The 20,152-nt window shown below is 50.6% G+C and overlaps 2 protein-coding genes across 2 annotated transcripts in view; both read left to right on the top strand.

Moving 5' to 3' along the window:
• Window positions 1-16,737, top strand: part of ZC3H18 (zinc finger CCCH-type containing 18) — a 48,825-nt gene extending 32,088 nt beyond the window's left edge. Inside the window, exons 11-20 of the mRNA XM_074157871.1 lie at window positions 950-1,150; window positions 2,171-2,296; window positions 3,827-3,928; window positions 5,657-5,800; window positions 7,620-7,772; window positions 9,887-10,041; window positions 10,659-10,855; window positions 12,025-12,121; window positions 14,166-14,262; window positions 16,420-16,737. Coding sequence (XP_074013972.1) covers window positions 950-1,150; window positions 2,171-2,296; window positions 3,827-3,928; window positions 5,657-5,800; window positions 7,620-7,772; window positions 9,887-10,041; window positions 10,659-10,855; window positions 12,025-12,121; window positions 14,166-14,262; window positions 16,420-16,618 — 1,471 coding nt within the window. The 3' untranslated portion in view covers window positions 16,619-16,737. The remainder of the gene's footprint in view (window positions 1-949; window positions 1,151-2,170; window positions 2,297-3,826; window positions 3,929-5,656; window positions 5,801-7,619; window positions 7,773-9,886; window positions 10,042-10,658; window positions 10,856-12,024; window positions 12,122-14,165; window positions 14,263-16,419) is intronic.
• Window positions 16,738-18,337: 1,600 nt separating this feature from the next.
• IL17C (interleukin 17C) overlaps window positions 18,338-20,152 on the top strand; it is a 2,530-nt gene continuing 715 nt past the window's right edge. The window contains exon 1 of the mRNA XM_074158194.1: window positions 18,338-18,370. Coding sequence (XP_074014295.1) covers window positions 18,338-18,370 — 33 coding nt within the window. The remainder of the gene's footprint in view (window positions 18,371-20,152) is intronic.

Genomic DNA, 20,152 nt, shown 5'->3' with positions numbered 1-20,152 from the left:
ATAAGAGAGGTAATAAAGCCTAGGCCTGAAGAAACTCAGCCTGGAGTCCTTAAAGAACTATTGGGTGCAGATGCTGAGAAGTTAGCAGTGAATTATTTTCAGAGGGTTGTGGAGGAGAAGGGAAGCCCAAAGAAAAAGGGGAAACACAACTAGAGCCCTTGAAAGGGAGTGGAGGAGATGGAGGGATCCAGTCTGACTGGTCACATCTTCATGGTTACCAACAATAAGAGAGCACGTGTTTATAAGCACCTAGAGAATAATATGGTGACAAAACAGCCATTATGAACGGCTTTATGCTCAGCTGATGAGGTAACCGTCCCCTTTGTAAGGGTAAAAACAGGTCAATGTGTCTTGGCTGTGATAAGGTTTGTGACATAGTCCCACGTGATGTTCTGATAAGGGAACTGTAGGAGAGTAATTCAGGCTGAATCTCTTCTTTGGTGCCTAATGGTTGTTTCCAGCAGTTTGCTGTGTTGGGAAGGCTTTTCAGATGCATGCTCAAAGTCTGTCCTTAGTCCAGTTCTGTTCAGTATTCTTACTGCACTGGGGTCTCTGCCTACCAGGTATGGGTTGCTCCAGCTCTAGCTACTCAGCATAGGCATGGGAAGAACCAGCTTTCCCCCTCCCTTCCCTCTTGTGTGTACTTGTTTCCGATCCTTGGAGGCCAAGAGCCGAAGCTGAACTTGGCTAGCGCTCACTGCTTGGTTAGTGCGACAAAGTAGCTCACAAAACTTGCAGGTACTGCTGCTTTGAAAGGCTCACAGTCACTGATGTACAAAATGATAGCTGTTCTTAACCCTTCATCACCCCAAAGTGGTGCTCAATATCCCGCAGTGGAGGTTAAGAGCTTGTACTGGTATGAAGGATGAGTTTCTGAGATCTTTTCCTGATTCTATTAGCCTTACTATATAAAAAAGTCCCAGCTACTTAACTTCTCTTTGTTTTCCAGCCGTCAGCCTGAGCCACCAAAGAAGGAGAAGGAGGCAAGCACAATTACCACCACTCAGTCGAAGAGAGCAGATGAATGGAAGGACCCCTGGCGCCGATCCAAGTCCCCCAAAAAGAAACTCGGTGTCTCTGTATCTCCCAGCCGAGCACGTAGGCGCCGAAAAACCTCTGCTTCTTCAGCGTCTGCTTCTGGCTCTTCAAGGTGAGTGGACGTGTCACATCTGAGACTTGTTAGTGTGTCAAGGAACGTGACGTGACTCTTTCTTGTCAATGGAAGATGTTGAGATGTTTGGGAAAGCAGTCAAAGACTTGCTGCGCAGTAACAGCTATGGACACTGGCATATAGGTAGTGAGATGGAAACTTGGGGGGGGGGGCACATAACTGTGGGTGCTGTGATGTGATCTGTTGAAGACTAAGAAAGGAAAAGTCCATGGAAAAGTCACTCTTCAGGGAAATTAGACTTGGAAGCAGTCCAGATGATTAGTAGCTCATCTAGATGAAAACTGACCTTAATTGGAGCAGAAGGAGGTGGAAGATGTAGGAATTGGAGCCTCTTTGCTCCAGGAGTGCTGGAGGGATGAGGTGAGCCCACTTCAGGAAAAGCATGCTGATGCTACTGGGGAAAAACTGGGGTTGTGGAGGCTTGACAGAGCCCTAGAGGTCTGCAGTGGAGCTCAGAAACCAACAGATGCCCTGAACCTGGGAGAGTTGAGGTGTAAGCTGGATCAATGTTCTTTAAACGCTTGAACTTTTGAAGCTCCTTAAAAGAGGGGGAAAAGTATCAGAGAGGAATGAGGAACACACTGAATTGAAGATATGGATCTAAAAACCAAAGCCCTCCCGAAGCAGATAGCTTCTCTTGCTGGGATCACTGCACCTGAGATTTTTCTGTTTTCTCATACCTGTGTGACTCAACCTATCAGGAGATTGTCTGCTGAAAAGGCATTAAATTGTATGGAAGGAGTTCTCAAAAAGGGATGGAAAGCCATTAGCTAAAGGAGCAGAGGCCTGTTCAAGTGCACTAAGGGAGTAGCAACAATGGGATCCTCTCTAAAAGAAAAAGGGGGACTGAGGAGAGGCTGTAGTCCTCGCAGACCACTGAGAAGACGGCAGGTAATTTTTGGAGCAGTGTTTGAGAACTGGGGAAGAGTGTGCTGGAAACAAGACCTTGGTCTCAGAGGACTTCTTGAGAGGTGCTGAATTTTCATATTTTTCTTTCAGGTCCTCTTCTCGTTCATCCACCTATTCTGGTTCAGGTTCCTCGCGATCTCGTTCCAGATCATCTTCTTACAGCTCTTACTCTAGTCGCTCTTCAAGACACAGCTCTTTCTCAGGCAGCAGGTCCAGGTAACATCCCCTTGGATTTGAAAGTAATGGTTTATTGTTTTCCAAACACTTGCTAACAGCTGGTTCTGCTGCTACTTGAAAGCAAACAGCCAACTCTTGAAATAAAACATTCAAACCACCTTCCTGATTGAGGGAAATACGATAGACTGCAAGGCAGCATGCTGGTTTGACTGTTGAATGAAGCAGAGATGTCAGCCACCCCCTCCTCTCCCCAGTACCCCCACCCACTGTGCTGTTGTGGCTGGGCTGTTTCCCATGCCTGTGGTAGCTGAGCGGTTGTAGGAGCCTGGCTGAGATTAATGTTGCCATCGTTTGCATTTTATGATTGGAAGAAGTTACTGGCATCTATTTTCTGTTGCACTGGAATTTCTATTTAAAGAGGCAAATCACATTTATTTATTAAAGCAGTCCATGCAGTTGTGTCTTGTGATAGTCCTGACACTTCAAAGTAGCAATTCAGTGTCACATGCTGATTAAACCGAGGCATGTTTATTACTCTGCCACTTCCTGGCCCCTGCAGACAGTTTCCCAAGTCTGGAATATGCATAGTAGGAGAACTGGCTCCCTAGATAGGCACATCTTCAGAGCTGAAGTCGCACAGATACCCGGAGTGGATCATGCAGTGTCACTTTTGGAGGTGGTATCTCCTAGGAAAGGCTCAGGTGGGAGTTGATCTCAATACAAGTGCATACATGTTTCTGGGCAGCAGGCTGACATTCCCCCATCCACCCCATTTCCGGCTCTGTTCCTTGCAGGACAATGCGGAGCGTAGGTGACACACTTTGATTAGCATTCCTCTCTCTGGAGGCAGGAGGGTGAGGAACACCCAAGCTCCTAACTGTTCCTCAGAAAGCCAGTCACCGAGGTGTCTGGCTCTCTGAAGTACAAGGTGGCAAGAAGGGTACTTCCAGTCTTGGCAGTGGGGTGAGTCACTGGAACGGCAGCACCTGGTGGGCTGTGTACGGGGCTTGCCTCTTTGGTCAGTCCTGATCTTAGGAAACAGCTCTTGCCCTTTGATCTGTTGGCTTTGATAAACTCTGCTTGATTTTTCCCCTTGTGTTACAGAAATTACAGATATCCAGTTAGGATTTTTTGTGTCTTTCTCCCAAGATTTTTTTTTGCTGCTGTTTAGAGGATCGTGGACGGCACTCGGAGTTATATAAAGCAGGTTGAAAGAAATTGGGCTGAACTTGCAAGTCAAAATCCTACTTACTTTCCTGTAGATATATTCTCCCAAAGGAGAGAATACAGAGAATATGGAGAAAGCCTCAGGTGTTGGTGTGGGATACCTGAGAGAGTGTGACTCTTGCAGCCAATCTTACTTCTTCCCTTTTGTTTTCCATGTCTACCACTGCTCTGGTCACAGAAGTTGGTTTTGTTGAGCAGAGTCCAAATATAAAACTAGGATGAGCTCAGACCCACAGGGGCTAGTTCCCAGGATGTGTTCGCTAGCCGAAGGAGGGAGTGATGGCCAGGAAAGCCTTGTGCAGTCCCAGAGGCTGAGCCGAGTGATGTGTCCTTCCTTTCTAGATCACGGTCTTTCTCATCTTCACCCTCTCCTTCTCCAACACCGTCTCCACACAAGCCGCTTGCGAAGGCCAAAGGGGAGTTATTACCACCTGCTGGTAAAGGGTAAGGCTTCATCTCCATGTTGATAACGCGGTGCAGAAGAGGCTCCAAACAGTAGCCTAATTCCTGAGTCAGACCCTTCTGACCTGGTTGACATTTTAAGGAAGAAATGGAAGATGCAAAATATGGCCTGCATAGAAGAGTGCTTAGCTTTGCATATTTAATTAAATGACGACATTTTCACTTATTAAATCCAAGTTGAACTGTACAGGTATCTTTAAGTATTATATAGAATCATTCAGGTTGCAAAAGGCCCTTAAGGTCATTGAGTCCAACTGTTAACCTAACCACTGCCAAGTCCACCACTAAACCATGTCCCTGAGTGCCACGTTGACACCCCCATCATGTATACGTGAGTGTTTTAAACACATGCATGATTTACTATTTAAGTAGTTTGCAGATATGTTTATATAGAAGCTGTAAGAAAGTTTAATTCATTCCTCTGCTGTAGTTTTTGTTAGTGCATAGCCTTAGAATAAAGAAACGGTTTGGCCTGATCTACTTTTAATATTGGAGGCAAATTAAAACCGTACCCTAGCTATGAAACTGTTGGTTTGGCAGATTATGCCAGCGCTTCTGCTCTTCTAAATGCTTGAAGTTGCTATTTCACAAACTGCTGTAATACATCATAAATTATGGATATGTTGGAGGGTGACACAACCGTAGTGATGTCACCTCTTAAGGTGACCTGCTAATAAATTACACCATGGGAATCCCCCTGAATTCTCCAGAATATGGGACAGTCCCCTTTGCCACACTTCTTGTACTTTAGTGACCTGCTTTTTTTTTTTTTTTTTCCTGTCTTCTGAACTCAGAGGGTTCAGCCCTTTAAGGACACGCTCTCTGCCTGCAGCAATGTCTTTGCACCCTTCCAGGTGCTGGTTTGGTAACACCCGGCACCAGCCAGCAGCCTGCACCAGCGTGGGGATTGTTTTCGCTGCGTAACACTGCATGCACTTAATCCTGTGTTCTGCAGGGGATGAATACAGAAATTCTTAAGCACAAGAGGAATTAACAGTCTCTATTTTTGTATGCAGACACAGCCACCTCCTCCCCAGTTAATAGTAGGCGTGACATCGATGCTGGGGATGTTGAGCAGTAACCAGCTATTAGAGCAGAGGTTGGAGTGCTCTGAGCCCAGAAATGAGCAGTGCTGAAGAGTCGAAGTGATTCCCATTTGGCGTAGTGGGCACTAGATAAAGTCACAGAAACATTGGTTCCCTGCAGTGGTGTTACCCATCAAGTTTTCTGCTGGGTAACATGACCCAAGGGACGGGACACGGGACATTTGCACGCACGGTTCTTTTGCATCCTGCCAATCCGTGTGAGGGAAAAGAGCCTTTTGGTGTAAACTGTGTGCGTTTGACTCTGAAGCCTGACTGGCAGATTTTGAGTAGGTGTATGCGTTTTGGATAAAAATGCATAGAATCAAATGGATAAGAAACAACGATTCCACACAGTCTGCTTCGTTCTGCAAAATCGGCTGTTGTGCAGTAACTTGTCTTTGAAAAGGTGACTTGATTTAGAACGTGGGAAACAGATCCCTTTAGGGGAATCTGTGTTGTTTGAGAGTGTTTTGATGAAATATCCGCGTGTCTATAGCTACGGTAGTCATATCCGTATAATATTTAGTCAGCAACAAACATGAATGCATTCCATCGCTTTTGAGAATGTCTGTGCTCTGTATCTACCAAGTTTGATCAAGCACGTGAAAATTCTCATTTTTTGTAGTGAAAAATCTGTGAAGAAACTAGCTGCCCTTCCAGTCCCTCAGCCGCTCACTAAAATTACAACAGCTGCACCAGAGCCAGCCAAACCAGGGGATAATCGAGAGGCGAGAAGGAAGGAACGTCAGACAAGGACTCCACCCAGGAGGTAAGAAAGCTGAGGGGTGGAGTGAGGCTTGATCTCCTGGAAGATAGAGCAAATCCTGGGTTTCTCTATTGGGAGTACCAACTACAAGGACTCTCCAATATTAAAGGAGAAATCTGTTTCCTGGCGCAGGAAGGAAACAAGAAGAGAGGGAAGGAGTTGTGGGTGAATGCTGGTGACTTGCCATAGCAAGTGGCTTCTGCCTCTGAAGGCTGGTTAGGGTATGAAGTAGGTGGAATACGTGAAACGTGTCAAAAGCTGAGGTCTGTGGTGCAAAAAAGGGCATGTTTGAGAGCTGCTGGTTGTGGAGGCCCCGCAGCAAGGAAGCAGAGGTGCGTTTGGTCCAGAGAGCCCATCTGACATGTTGGAGGGTCGAGGTGATGGGTTTGGACCCTGTTTACTCTAAACGTGTGCCAGCAGGGAGGGAGTATTTCTGTGTGGTCCTAGGGGCTGGTTAGTCCGCATCCAGCAGTACCACTGGAGGAGAGGAAAAACTCCCCAGGGAGGAGAGGAAAAACTCCCCAGTACACAGCTTGCTGGTTCCTCTGCTCTACTTTCTCGTCCTGGCTTCATCCTGTGCGACTAGTTGGAATGTTTCAAGTGACTCTTTCTGTCTGTCCTCCTAACTGTTCTTGTTGCCTTTTTCTCCTCCTTTGCATTGGAAATGAGAGAAGCTTGTGATGGTTTTCAAACACGGAGCACTTGTCTGCATTTCAATATGTTTGTTAATCCATTGTACTGTATTTAAAAATGTTATGGGATAAATGCAGGTAGCATTGCCTGTTCTTGGGGGGACACGGAGTCAGCTAAGCACAGCTGAAACTCATCGTGCATCCGTCTTACATTAGAAGTTTTGAAATAGCAGTACAGTACCTATGAGTCTGGTCTATGGAAGCGCTAGTTTGGTGCATAAGAAATGTATTTACTAGAAATGTATTTACTAGAAATGTTTGCTTTATGAGCACACAAGGAGACTGAGAAAGTTTTATGCCTGCAGGAGGGAATATATGGTTTTCTTGGATCATTGAATGATGTTTTTTGCCAGTGTGTTTTGAAGATAGATGTAAGTCTGTGTTCCATTCAGGTTTTCAGAAGCATCCCAAGTCAGTTCTTAATTTTGCATGGCTTTACATCTCCAGTTTCTTCTTTGTAGCTAAAGAAAAGGCCTGGACTGAGCAGTTATGTCTCCATAGGTGGAAACTGATCACAACAGTTTCTTTTCCCTGGAAGCTCCATCAGTTCTGGTTTCCATTTCACTTGAACAGCAAGTGAAAGAATAGCAATCTTGGATGTCTTTAACCACTTTCTCTTATTCTTTATTCCAATCTTGAGGCTTGTTGGGGTTTTTTCATGCTTATACCCACACAAACCCCACTGCCCTACACTCTCCCTGCTGTGCAAATACCAAAACAGCTCTATCTTAGTACTGGTGTGTTAGTCACAAAAAACCTGTATGATTATTTGTATAGCCTGAAATACAAGGTAGTCCCACTGTGTTACGCAGTTAGCAATTTTCCTTTGTAGGAAGCTTCTGCTCCAGGTATCGGTACAGGATTATGGTGCTTTAGCTCATTCTTTCCCTGGCTTTCATTAGTGTTATGCAGTCTTACATAAAATGTCTGCTGTTCAGAAACAGATGCGTTCCCAGTCCTGAGGAAGCAAGGTGGAGAAGAACATCCAAAACAGTTTCATTTGCAAAGCACCAATCTTGTATACAGTACAGGACAACAGCATGATGCTCAAACTGTCCCTAAACAGTTTTTTCTAAGCCTGTTTCATGGCAGAGCACAGCGAGGTGAGGATGTTGTTTGCTGTCTTACAGGCGGACTATCAGCGGCAGCATCAGCGGCAGTGCCAGCAGCTACAGTGGTTCCAGCTCCCGGTCTAGGTCCTTGTCTCGCTCTCTCTCCAGATCTCATTCCAGATCATCGTCTGCCTCAGTCTCCCACTCCCCATCTGGGTCCAGGAAATCCAGGTACAGCCTCAACCCTTCCTACCTTTGTTGAAGGAGGGGGAGATTATAACTATTCTTAACTGTTGTGGTTTCTTGCAGCGAAAGCTCTCTCTAGCTTCAAGTATCAGAAGCTGTAGGTAACTAGGACATGAAACAAGATTGTTTCTTTGCGTGGTGTTACGGATCCTGAGTCCTGAATCATGACAGTGGTACAACATTGGTAGTGTCCTTGTGGCTTATTCAAGGAGAACTGCCCATTTTTACCTAAATTATGACCAAAACATCTCCTTATGGCCAGGGTGATCTCACATCCTAGTTTATTTACAAGTTAACAGTTTCAGGCTTCAGAGCTTTGCTCTTCTAAACCCTTGCTGCCTCTGGCCACTGAATGTCTTAGGGAAGATGCTTGGCCTGTCAGGAGAAGGTAGGTCAGAAAATACCTAAATGGCCCAGCTAATGATATTTTTACTTTGCTGGTAAAGTTGCACGGCCAGTTCTCTTTGTGTTTAGCCCCAAGTGAAGAGTTATATGTCTGTGGGTTTTGTAAACAGCTAACTCCCTCCAGTAAAGAGTCATGAAATAAACCTCTTTCAAGTCCTTTATTCGGTTTTTTTTGGTTTTTTTTTTTTTTTTGCATCCATTTGCACATGGGAATCCCTGAAACCTCACGGACAGCCTTGAAACGCAACGCTTCCCTGTGATACAGTCGACCAATAGTGTAAAACTAGTGGATTAAGTAGGACTTGGCTCTGACCAGCGGTAATTCACATATCTGAACTCTGTGAAACCCCGAGGTTCAACGCCCGCATTATTTTACGGAAATACAAACTTGTTTACTACGTGCTTGTCGCATTCATCAGATCAGGCAGGGGTGATGCAAGAGGTTCAGAGAGCGCTCGGGCACGCTGGCTCTTCGCTGCCCTGACATACGGGGCTTGAGAGGAGAAGACGGGGAAAAAACTTAACATGGGTATTGCTCGTGTGGCAGTGGGGCTGTGCTTCCTGCTTTTACAGCTGTGGGGGAAAGGGGGAATAAAAATAAGAAATACAGTGTGTGCCAAAAGCAGATTTGCTGTCACAACCTTGTAGCCAGGAGCTTTCCAGGAGAAGGGGTTTCTGGTTCATCCTGTCGCCGTTGCAACAATCCATGCGACCCCTTAAAACTCATCTATGTCGGGATTCTAGCGGGTAGAGACTTAGCAGCTTGCTCCAGGGCTAGTCTGTGCTGACGCTGACGCAGCCCGTTCAGTCCTACGCGAGCCACCTTCCAGCCAGTGAGCCTGGACCTTGCTGGCAGGGAGCGCAGAAGTCGGCATGGCCTGCAGAACCTGCTGGAGAGGCTACCTGAATATTCATGTGTTTGCCATGTGCCTGGTCGCACATGGCAGGGGCTGTGGTGCCAGCTGGCTCCCAGCTGGCTGGGATTTTTGGAGCCGCTTCAGTATAGCGAAGCTGCGGTGCTGGCGTGCCCCTGAAGGGAAGCCTGGTGCATAGCCCTGTGTTTTTGTCTGATACATTTCTAAGTAGAAAGTCTTCCTTAAATTAATATAATGATTGTCTGACATTTTTAATGTTGTGAATCCATTAGGAGATAGCTATCTTATAGGCACTATTAGAAGATAGCCATCTTATAGCCATCTCCCCTGTCATTATCAGTCATGACAGTATGTGCATCCTCAAAACGGGCAGCTGGGCTCTCCTGTACCCTGGGGAGCTGGGCAGGAGCTGTGGACTGTAGGAATCCAGGGATTTTAAAGCCTCCATGAGTAAATGTGTGCCAAACAACAAAAACATTGCCAAGGAACCCCTGACCTGAGCCATAACACTGACCTGTACGTGATAGTGCACACCCTGCTTTCACTTTTTGTTTCCGTAGGGAAACGTTGACCTGTTTACATGTTGCCTTAATCCTGTTTATAAATAAACAGTACTTTCTAGACTTGCATCTAATATGTTTGGGATGTTTTATATCTGCACCCCAGGAGACACAGTCTTTATCTCTTCCTGGTTATTGCCAGCCTTAGCAGCTTTCTGATGTCCCAGCCACTCGGGGGAATCAAAACAAAGGTGTCTGTCTCATCGCTGCCTGGTTCTTTTTGCATTCGTGACTGTAACAGGCTGTTGGCTCTTTCCAGGTCCCTGAGCGTGAGCAGCGTTTCTTCTGTCTCTAGTGCCTCCTCTAGCAGCAGCTCTGTCCGCAGCGCCGACTCCGAAGACATGTACGCAGACTTGGCCAGTCCTGTTTCCTCAGCCAGCTCCCGGTCCCCGACCCCAGCGCAGCAGAAGAAAGGTAAAGGTACTTGGTTTTGGTTTTTTTTTCTCCAAGGGGTCCTGGGAAAAGAAGAGGGGAGCAGAAATGTGGATACAGCTTGCTTGGTGATACTATGGGCTCCAGGAAAATGGTTGAGCACAGGAAGCCACTTGTGGCTGGTGTAGGCTAGGGGAGCCCAGAGGCTTCGCCTGGGGAGGGTGAGACCATGGAGAAGGAAGGCTGTGGAGAAAACACATGCACATCCTTCCAAACATGTGTCTTTGGCTGTAAAGGCACCTTTTCCTACACAGGAGTTCTGCCTGATGCCCCTTCTCTTACCTTCTTCTCTTTCACCCTTGCAAGGTGATGCTAAATCTTCTGGACAACTCCAGTTTCGTGTTGCTCTTCCTCTGTTCTTTTTAGACTGTAGCAGAGTTGCCAGCCAAGAGCCTTTTGTTCTTTGTCTTTGATGTTAGGCGTCCTCTCTGTGGAAATTCTGGTTTCCTGAGTCTTTTAACCTTGGGGCCACATGCAGTGCTAACTAGTGTGGGCTTTTTCAGTCCCTGGAGCAGCATCCTCTTGCCCTGCGCTCCAAAGGCAGGACAGGCGAAAGGAATCAGTCGCAAGTCACTACATCTGCTCTCTGGTTTCAACAGGAAGGTCAAAAAAAGAAGATAGCACTAAAGAGGAGAAGCGGAAACGGGATGTGCCAGCTCAGCTCCTGAAATCAGCCAAGCCCACCCAGGGGAGCAAATCGCAGCAGGTCCTCCAGACCCAGCAGCCATCAGCCCCCCAGTCTCAGCAAGGGGGCTTCAGTGCTCACAAAGAGATCAAACTGACGCTCTTGAATAAGGTGAGAGGTGGAGTGGGTGCGATTCCCTCTGCAGGGGGGTCCGAGGAGCGGATGGGATGGATACTGGGGTTCCGGGCTGGCGGAAGGGGAGCTTTGGGCTGTCAGGATGAGCTCAGCCGAGTAGGTCTGCAGCTGGGATTGGAGGGCGGCAGACAGAACCAGTCTGGCAGCACACACCCTGTGGTGGCTCGAGTTTGGGACTGTGTTGGCGGCTCCCCTGGGGCACATTCCTGCTGCAGCTTCAAGGGCTCTTCCCGGCTTTCTCGAAGGCTGCAGCCGGAGCAGGGAGGCGAAGGCGTGTGCGGCGCAGTCCCACATGCGCTGGGGCCTTGCCCACTGAAAGCATGTTCCCCGCACGCTTCCGAGCAAGCTCTCCTCCCACTGCCTGCTCAGGAGCCAACTGCCAACTGCTGACGAGTCATTAACTGAGTCAGGAGGTAAAAGTGGCGATTGCCTTGCCTCTCTGGGGTGCCTGCCACCAGCCGTGGGGAGCCGGGCTCTTTCCCCTTTGTGACTGAGCGTGGTGCCCTAGTTGGGTGCCTTTGGCTGAGATTGCAATCCAGATCCTGTGGGAGAGTTCAGCCTCATGGGGTTTTGTGCCGGAGCAGGGTGTTGGCCCCAGTCACGTGGGTAGGTTCCTGGTTTCGAAGCGTTAATGTTTTTTTTTCCTGACAGTCCAAATTCCCCGTTGCAGTCTGAGGCCACAGTTTTCTGTACTTCCCTGTGCTATGACGTGAAGTGCCTTTATCGAGTCTGTGAAGCATGCTCTGTGGGGAGTATGCAATTACACATAACTACCGGCTGGCACGGTCGGATCCTGGAAGAAGGCATGGCTCCGCTTGCCTCCTTGACATTTCCTATCCTTGGTGCTGCTGAAAAAAAATGCCGCTATTTTCCCGTTTCTAGCAATTATGAAAATAGCCTGTGAAACACGGCGCAGCGTTAGCCCCAGCGGCAGAGGATGTTGCTGTTTCCTTACGGTGGTAGGGGAATTACACGGTGCCAGTGATGGCTGGGACTGGTATGCACAAAGAGTTTAATAGGAGTCGCACTTGCATGAGTGAGCCAGCGCATCACGGGCACCCGTCACAGGAAATATCTCTGCCTGCTTCCCTCCCCAGAGGGGAAGTGGCTGCTCAGCTCCGTTGCCTGTTTTAATTCTGTTTCAGGCAGCTGACAAAGGAAGTAGGAAGAGATACGAGCCAGCAGACAAAGACCGGCCGACCTCTCCTCCAGCCAAACGGGCAAACCTGTCACCTGACAGAGGTAAAACATCAGCCATCCCAGGGACTCTTGGCCTGGCTGGGTTCCTGGTCTGCCGCTGGAGGCAGTGCTCCAGCGACAACCGTCCTGCAAAAGTCTCTGCTGCAACAGTCCACTTGCTGGAGAGGTTAATTGCAGGCATGTGTCCTTCCAAAACCTCAGAGTGTGCAATTGCCACCAGATAATGCGGGCATATTAGCTGTCCTGCTGCAAAAACACGGTGGAGGTGAGACGCTCTGGTTTGTGAAGTAAGCGAGGTGAGGTCAGCCCTGGGCAGGCCAAACCCGGCCTTGCCTTGCTGTCTTGTGGTGCACCTTGTGAGTACTTTGGCTCCACTATGTCTAAGTCCACTGCAAAAAAAAAAAAAAAAAAAAAGCCATCACTTTGAAGACACAACATGCTCATCTCTGCTGTAGGTACACATACATCCTATAGCAGCCTCCTGGTCTCTAGTAATGTCTCTGGATGTGGCTGTGGAAGTCATAGGGGTATCCTGGGGTCTTGTCTGTCATATTTCTGGAATGGATCTCAGTCCTCCTGACAGAAAGGCTTGTGGCAGTGCTTAGAAAGGGAGCACGGGCTGCCAAGACTCCAGGATGGATGCAATAATTGGCTAGATCACCCATCCTGCGAATTAGACTATTTCCCCACTTGCATGTGACACAATCTGATCTGCCCCGTATGTTTAGAAAGACACAGGCTTCCCAAGTGTTCTCCCGTGTCTGAATCCTCAGCAGCAGTATGAGCACCTTGGAAAACCCAGCTGGCACGCTGCATTGAGAGGGACCTAAATGCCACGCTCCAGCCTTTGCTGTCGCTGCTGAAAAACAAAGTAGGGGGGAATCGCTAGCCAGGGGTGCCTGGTTTTGACGTACAAGCCAGCATTGACACGTGATGTTGTTTTCCCTGTTGTCTCGGCTGTAGGTGTATCTTGTTGACTCTGGGTGCCAGCCAGAAAAATTTCTGTGCTAATAGCCTGGTTGCATTCAACTCCTGCAAAGGCAGCATGGAAGGGACTGGGTGAGGTTGAAGTTCACTGGGATCTAGTTCACGACTACTGCTGAGCTGCAGACAAATGAATGGGCCGACCTAGCAAACTGTGCTGATTTTTATAGATACGCAGATGTAATTATATACTTTATTTGTTGTCTGGACATCATAAAGGATTTTTAAGCAGTAGCAAATGGGACACAAGGCCTTAAGGCAACTCAGCCTCATCTTCCAGTGGCAAGCGTACCCTTGACTGAATTGGGGCTGAGCAAGAAGCATCCTCAGGTGTGCAGCCTGCGCTCCAATATCACAGCTGTTCTGTAACCTTGCTGTGATCAGATCTGCAGCTATAATTGCTTCTCTGTACACTGGGACAGCGGTGGTTGGAAAACCCACTGCCGCAAAGCTGGATAATGCCACTGCAGGACCCCAGTGGGCTTCCCACCACCAGCAAATCCACACAGCAACTCTGTTGGCGCAGGGTGTGATGGTTCAGTCCATGCTGAACAAACACAGAGGTGATGCTGCCCATGGATTGGCCCCAGCTGGCTCCAAAAGCGGCAGAGCTGCACTCGCCCAGCACTCTTTAAGCCAGTATACCCTGTTCAGATAACAGCAGGGAGCCAGCTCGGGTGCCGCTGTGCCTGTTGTGCACAAACCGGGTGAGCTGCCAGAGGATAATGGAGCACTGACTCGGTCCACGAGGGCTGGCCCTGCCTCTCAGGTTTGCAAGCAAAGCATGGCCTAAAAGTGGGGTGGAGGAGCCTTGTTCCAGAACCTGGAGGGTGAGGGGAGGACCAGTGCAGCTCGCTGCAGGTTATGTTTTGTACAGGCTGACCATGGGGCACAGCCTTAACTAGCTTGTCTGCTCCCCCTGAAGATGAGGTGCACAACAGTAGGTTCCTTTTCTGACTGCTGCTGGACTTGGGTTTTTGCTGACAAGATGTGGTCAGTGTGAAGATAGCATCCTTACACTGCTGAGACAGTACAGGAGTCAGGGTAGTGACCTGTACCTTGGCGACAAGTGAGAACATCTCATCTTTTGTTCTCCCGATAGGCTCTCGTGACAGGAAGGCAACTGGGAGACTCTCTTCACCCAAGCAAGAGCGACAGAGGGGCCAGAACCCAAAACCTTCTCCTGCACAGGCAGACAGGTCAGTACCTGCTTGTTCTCATGGGTCTCTCGTGGGCCAGGCTGGGGCTCACACTTCTGCGCTTCTTCAGTGTTTCAGTCCCTCCTCTTGGGGCAGCTCTGAGCCTCTCTGGCCGTAGTTTCCAGTTGTCATGGAGGCACAGCAAGAGGAAGGACGCAAAGCTCTGTGGGCAGGAGCCAGAGGTGCTCAGGGGTTCCAGTGGAAGCCACTGGCTAAGCTGTTCCAGCTCAGAAACGAGCAGGAGCCTGGGGATTTTCTTGAGGTCAGTCCCAGCAAGAGGAGCCAAGTGGGTTAGGTGCAAGCTCCTCATGCTGATGCCTCTGTCTCTTGCTAATGCTGCATAGTGCTAATGAGAAGGAAAGCACAACCCCATCACCCCGCTGCCAAGCTCCGTGTGGCACCTGGCTCGGGTGCCCAGTTCCCTTTCTTTCATAGCCTGGCATATCCTCAACCGTTCCCTTTGCTGCTGTGAGTTGTTAAAGTGTGGCCTCTGCATGAGACTGAACGGTGACTAGCCTTGGCTTTGCGCTTTTCCGTCCCCTCTGGTGACAGATGACCAGCTCACGTCTGATTCCCTGGCAGCCCGCGCCCGCTGCTGTGCTGGGAATATCCCATTGCAGAACTGGATGTGTGGCTCCAGGGGCCTTGGGCTGTGCTCCACTCAGAGCCCTTTGGCTAAAGGCTTGCAGAGCACCTTCTGCGGCACACCTAAAGCTTCCTCCGGCCTCCTTGCCCGTAGCCAGCCGGCGCTGCTTTGCATTTTTCTAGTGTCATCTCTCCGAGGATCTCTGTGAGCAAACAGACACAGCCCTGTCCCGCACCGCTGCGTTCCTTGGCCAGCGGGACTCGTGTCATCCCCTCTCCCCAGCCTGGGGCACGAGCGAGCCTCAATTTCTGTGCGTCAGAGTCTTCCCAAACCAAAACCTAGCCCCGGCTGCCACAGCCCTGTCCTCCTTCAGGCCCTGAGGTCCTGTTTTCTAGCAGTGAAGAGGAACCTCAGCCTTTCCAGGCTGGTGGCGTTGACCGCATGCTTGGTTCTTGACCCTCTTCTGCCTGCTACTGTTTGGTTTGGCAGTGTCACGTGTGGTGGGTTCAACGTGCCCTGTGCCCAGGCACGGGGGTTGTTAAGGACACATTGGGTTTCTCTAGAGGAGTCAGATGGTAGATCTGTGTCCTGTTTGGAACTCCTTGGGGCTGTTTGGGTCATGCTTGAAAAGCCTCGCTTCTTTTAAGTGTAGTACGAAAGGGTGCAGGTGGCGTTAGCAGAGGGAACGGTGACTGCCACTGCTGACATCTGGCACCAGCGGTGTCACAGGCTTTCCCGCGTGGTGGGTGTCACTAGGGCCGACTGAGGCTCAGACTGTGCTTTCAGTGTGTCACCGAGCCAGCAGCACGGCAAAACCCTGGCAGGCTTCTGATGCCGTTCTGCTTCCTGGTCCCCTCATCCTTGTCCCACCGTAAGTGGAAGTGATGGCCTGTGGTGGAAAGACCCACAGGCTGCTTGCCTCCAGCCCCAGTCACAGCCCGATCCAGGGGAAGCCACTGCTGCCAGTGATGGGGACCAGTGGCTCCTGTCCTCCCCGTGCAGGGCCGGCTGGGGAGGGACTGTTCCCCCAGCTTTGCTTTGCTCCTGCAGCAATGGTTTCGGACTGCAGCAAAGCAGCATCGGAGCAGAACCGGAGCGCAGCGCTGGGGGTCTGAGAGCTCCCCGCAACTGCCAAATCCGTGCCACAAGGCCACCAGCATCGCAGGGGCAGGGGGGGGCTGTCAGGATTTGAGACCATGGGGCTTCTCCAGGGCTGCTCTGCACTTACCTGTGATGCTCCCCCCTCTTCGCTTCTGTGACCACGAGCTCCCTTACACACGTGCATCCCCCAGCACGCTGTTCGCAACAGCCGACACGGCCCCTGGGGGTTGCTGTCGTGGTGGCCGTGGGGCCAAGTTTAAATTTCAGGATCCCCCCAGAGCAGCTGATCTTTTACTGTTTCAGCCATTTTTCCAACCCCAGGCTTTGTGTCTTGAACCAGTTTTCTTCCACTGGTGCTTAGAGCGACGCTTTCTGCTGGAGCAGATGCTGAAGGGGTTTGTTTCCAGCCTGGTGAGAGGGTGCTGCCTGCGAGCACCCTCTCACCACCCTCTCTTTTCTCTCCCTGCCAGGAAACGCCAGCTCTCACCTCAGTCCAAGAGCTCCAGCAAAGTCACGAGTGTACCAGGCAAAGCATCCGAGCCAGGCCCCACGGGCGCCAAGGCGGGCAAGTCCAGCACCCTGTCGCGACGGGAGGAGCTCCTGAAGCAGCTTAAGGCGGTGGAAGATGCCATCGCTCGCAAGCGGGCCAAAATCCCGGGGAAAGTATAGTGGGCCGTGCGTGGAGCGACGCTCTGCCCTTTAGTGACTGTTCATGTTTTTATAAATAGTGTAAAAGCGGCCACTTTGGGATTTTGCAGTTCTGTCTTATTTTGGCTGCGATTCTTTTTAAAAAAAAAAAACCCCACACACAAAAAAAAAAAAAAAAATACTGAAGTTTTGTCAGCTGAGACGCCCGCCACGACTCGCTCCGGCTCCCGAAGGGCAAGCGGGGCCAGCCCCTGTCTCGGCCGCTGCCGGTTCCATGTAAATTATGCACAGAGGACTCCAGCCCCGTCGGATGCTCTCACTATTCCTCTCTCTCTCTCTCTCTCTCTTTGCCCTCTCCTCTTTGCTAGCCTTGAGTTGTATTCTCCTAGTTAGCCCTGCTGTGTGTTGAGTGTCTTCAGCAATGCAGTTCTATATACTGTGTAATGAGAGAGCCGAAAACTGCTGTGAACTACTGGCAACATCACCTTCTCCCCCTGCCCTCCCACCCCAGGAACAAAAATATATATATATTCTTGACTGAAGTCTGATTGGGAAAATGACCTGTCTTTTATTTTAAGCATCGGATTGTTTTAGTTGATTTAAAAGGAGCCCTGAAGGTGTTGTGGCGATTGTCTGTCTAACAAGGAGGGTCCTTTTTCCTTTTTTTTTTTTCTTTTTTTTTTTTTTTTGAGGGATCTCCCTGAAATAAAGTATTTTGATAACCAGTTCTTCCTTTCTCTATTCTCTGCATCCCCTGTCCTCCCTCTCCCTTGCCTTGCGGGGCCTGTCCCCCCCATCTTTGGGGTGTGTAGTTTATTTTTCCTGCTCTACTGCTGACCCTGTGGCCACACGGGACTTTGGAGCTGGAGGAGCTGCTGCACCTCTTGGGGGATCATCACATCTCCCCACTGCGGGTACCCCTGAGCCCCCCTGTGAGCCCCCACTGCTGTGGGGTCTCCCAGCCTGCAGTCCTGCCCAGCTCCTTCCACCTAGTGTTAAACCAGTATCCCACTGGTATTAAAGGGTAGTGGGCAGCCTGGGCCATAGCTGGCTTCACCTGGCACAATCTGGGGATGCCTCTGCTCATCCAGACCTTCAGGGTGTGATGTATGGGGTCCCTGCTCCCATCTCCTGGGCTGCTGTGGGAGAGTCTGCCTTGTCCCTGCCTGCTTGGGCTGCGTGGCACCCCATGAAGTCACCACCAAGATGGGTACGAACCCCATCTCTCCAGTAAAAGATGAAAACGTGGCTGTACAAAGCTGTTATCCCACATGTTCTCCCCAATACTGTGCTTCCTGCTATACTGGGACCGCTGGGCTGCTATGGGGACAGAGCCTGAGCCCAAATCCTTCCCCTTCACACCAAAGGGGCTGAGCCTGTGGTGCGGCATGGCACGTGCGGTGCTGGCAGGATGCCGTGGTCCAGCATGGGGTGCAAGGTGGCTCATGGAAAGATGTGGGGTTCCATATTTGCATATGGATATGGAAAAGAGGGAAGTAAAAACCCGTCTACCCATCCCTGAACCAGCTCCTCTGGTCCCACAGCATCCTCCCCTCTCTTCTCAGCACCATCCTGGTTTTGAGCCTCCACGCCGCTAGGACATCCCTTGGTGCTGGACCATCAGAGGAGGGGTAGACACAGCCCTTCGGCCCTTTCCAGGGTTGCCCAATTTGGGATTTCTCCTCTGGCAGCCCTAGGAACGTGAGGGTGATATCACCGTGGGGCTTGCGCAACGGGGCCATGGCCTGGGGCACGGAGATCCCATCCCCATGGGTCACGGGGGGGGGGGGGATGGGGGGCTGGTGGATGGGTACCCATGGGATGCCCTGGGACCCATCCACCAGCCTCCCACCCCCCCCCCGACCTGGACCACAGAGTCTCATGATGCTCTGTGCCCATCAAGGCATCAGAGCAGCCAAAATGAAAGGCGGGGGGGGGACGGGACAGACACTCCCCCCCACGCACACAACTTCCCTACAAATCTGTGCCTATCCATCTCCATCAACACCCCCCCACACACACACACATAAACAATTTTGGGGGTGTCGGGAACCGATTTCCGGGCTGGAAGAGGCTGGGTTGAGAAGGAAGTACGCCGGCCCGTGGGGAGGAGGAAGGCAGCCAGAGCTGGAGTTTCCAGGTGTGTGTACATCACCTGCCCGAGCCCTATATAAAGGCGGCGGCGGCGGCGGTGCTGCCACTCGGCCGCCCGCATCCCCGGGGCAGCAGTTCGTCAGGGTGCCCCCCCCCCTGCCCCCCACCCCCACCCCCCCACCTTTTCTTTGCACCGTGCTCCCTGCACCCTCGACGCCCGTCTGATGGTAAACGGAACCCCTGGAGGGCGGGAGGGGGGGGCTGCGGGGGTGGGAGAGTGGGGCGGGAGCTGGGATGGGGTGAGAGCGGGTGTTTGTGCACGTATGTACGTGGGGATTGCTTGCCATGCGTGTGTGTGTGTGTGTGCGCATGGGGGCTCTCGGGCTGGAGGGATGGAAATGTGAAGGCTGGTGGGTGCTGCTCTGTGTGTGTGTGTGTAGTGACACATGTGCTGGTGATGCGTGTGCCCGTGCACACCAGGCTGGCCGTGCCTGTGGGTCTGTGCATGCTGCTGGTTTTCCCAGGGGTGTGCCGGTATGTGGGGGGGGAGAGGAGGGGGGGCTACAGAGCTCTATAGGTGTAAGGGCTGGCCCGTGTTGTCTGTGCACACGTGCATGGCTTTATGCACATGCACACACGCGGGTGATGCGTGTGGGTGTTTCTGGCTCGGGTGTGTGTCTCTAGGCACATGGGAGGGTAGTTCATGTGTATGCCGGTGTGCCGGTAATATATATGTGTGTATAATGTGCATATGTATATATGTGTGTGTGTGTATCTGTGCATGTGTGCTGTTACAGCTGTGTGGGTGTGTAGATGCACACAGGCTGATACCTCCGTGTGTGTGTGTGTGTGTGTGTATACACACATCCGTGTATGTGCACGGAAGGGGAGTGGGGGGCATGTATGTATCTACGTGTTCATATATATGTACATGCACAATGGTACTGACACGAGTGTTACGCACATGTGATGGTGTTTTTTTGTGTGTGTGTGTGTGTGCACCTGTGCTGGTGCTCTGGGTGCCTGTGCTGATACTGTGTGTGTGTGTGTGTTTGTGCATACCTACATGTGTGCTGGCACTCTGTGTGTGTGTGTGTGTGTGTGTGTACAGGTGTTCTCTGTGTGTATACAGATGCATATATGTGTGTGTATATGTCCAGGTGTTCTCTGTGTGTGTGTGCACAGCTGTACACGTGTGTGCTGGTACTGTGCGTGCACACATGTACATATATATTTTTATATATATATATGCATATATATGCTGCATCTTTAAGGGGGTGGGGTGTAGATACGCGTGTGCTGGCATGCTCTGCGTGTGTGTGTATGTGTGTGCACACACGTGTGTGAGTATGCTGGGTGCTGGTGCATGTGTGGGCACCCTGTGCACGGGTGCATGCCCCTATTTTTTAGGTGAGGGGGTGGGCACACAGGTGCTGGTGCTCTGCATGTCGAAGCCCCCTG

Source organism: Numenius arquata, chromosome 13 (genome assembly GCF_964106895.1).
Source record: "Numenius arquata chromosome 13, bNumArq3.hap1.1, whole genome shotgun sequence".
Lineage (NCBI taxonomy): Eukaryota > Metazoa > Chordata > Aves > Charadriiformes > Scolopacidae > Numenius > Numenius arquata.
The sequence above is the reverse complement of the archived record's forward strand: the minus strand, read 5'-3'. Positions and strand labels throughout refer to the sequence as shown.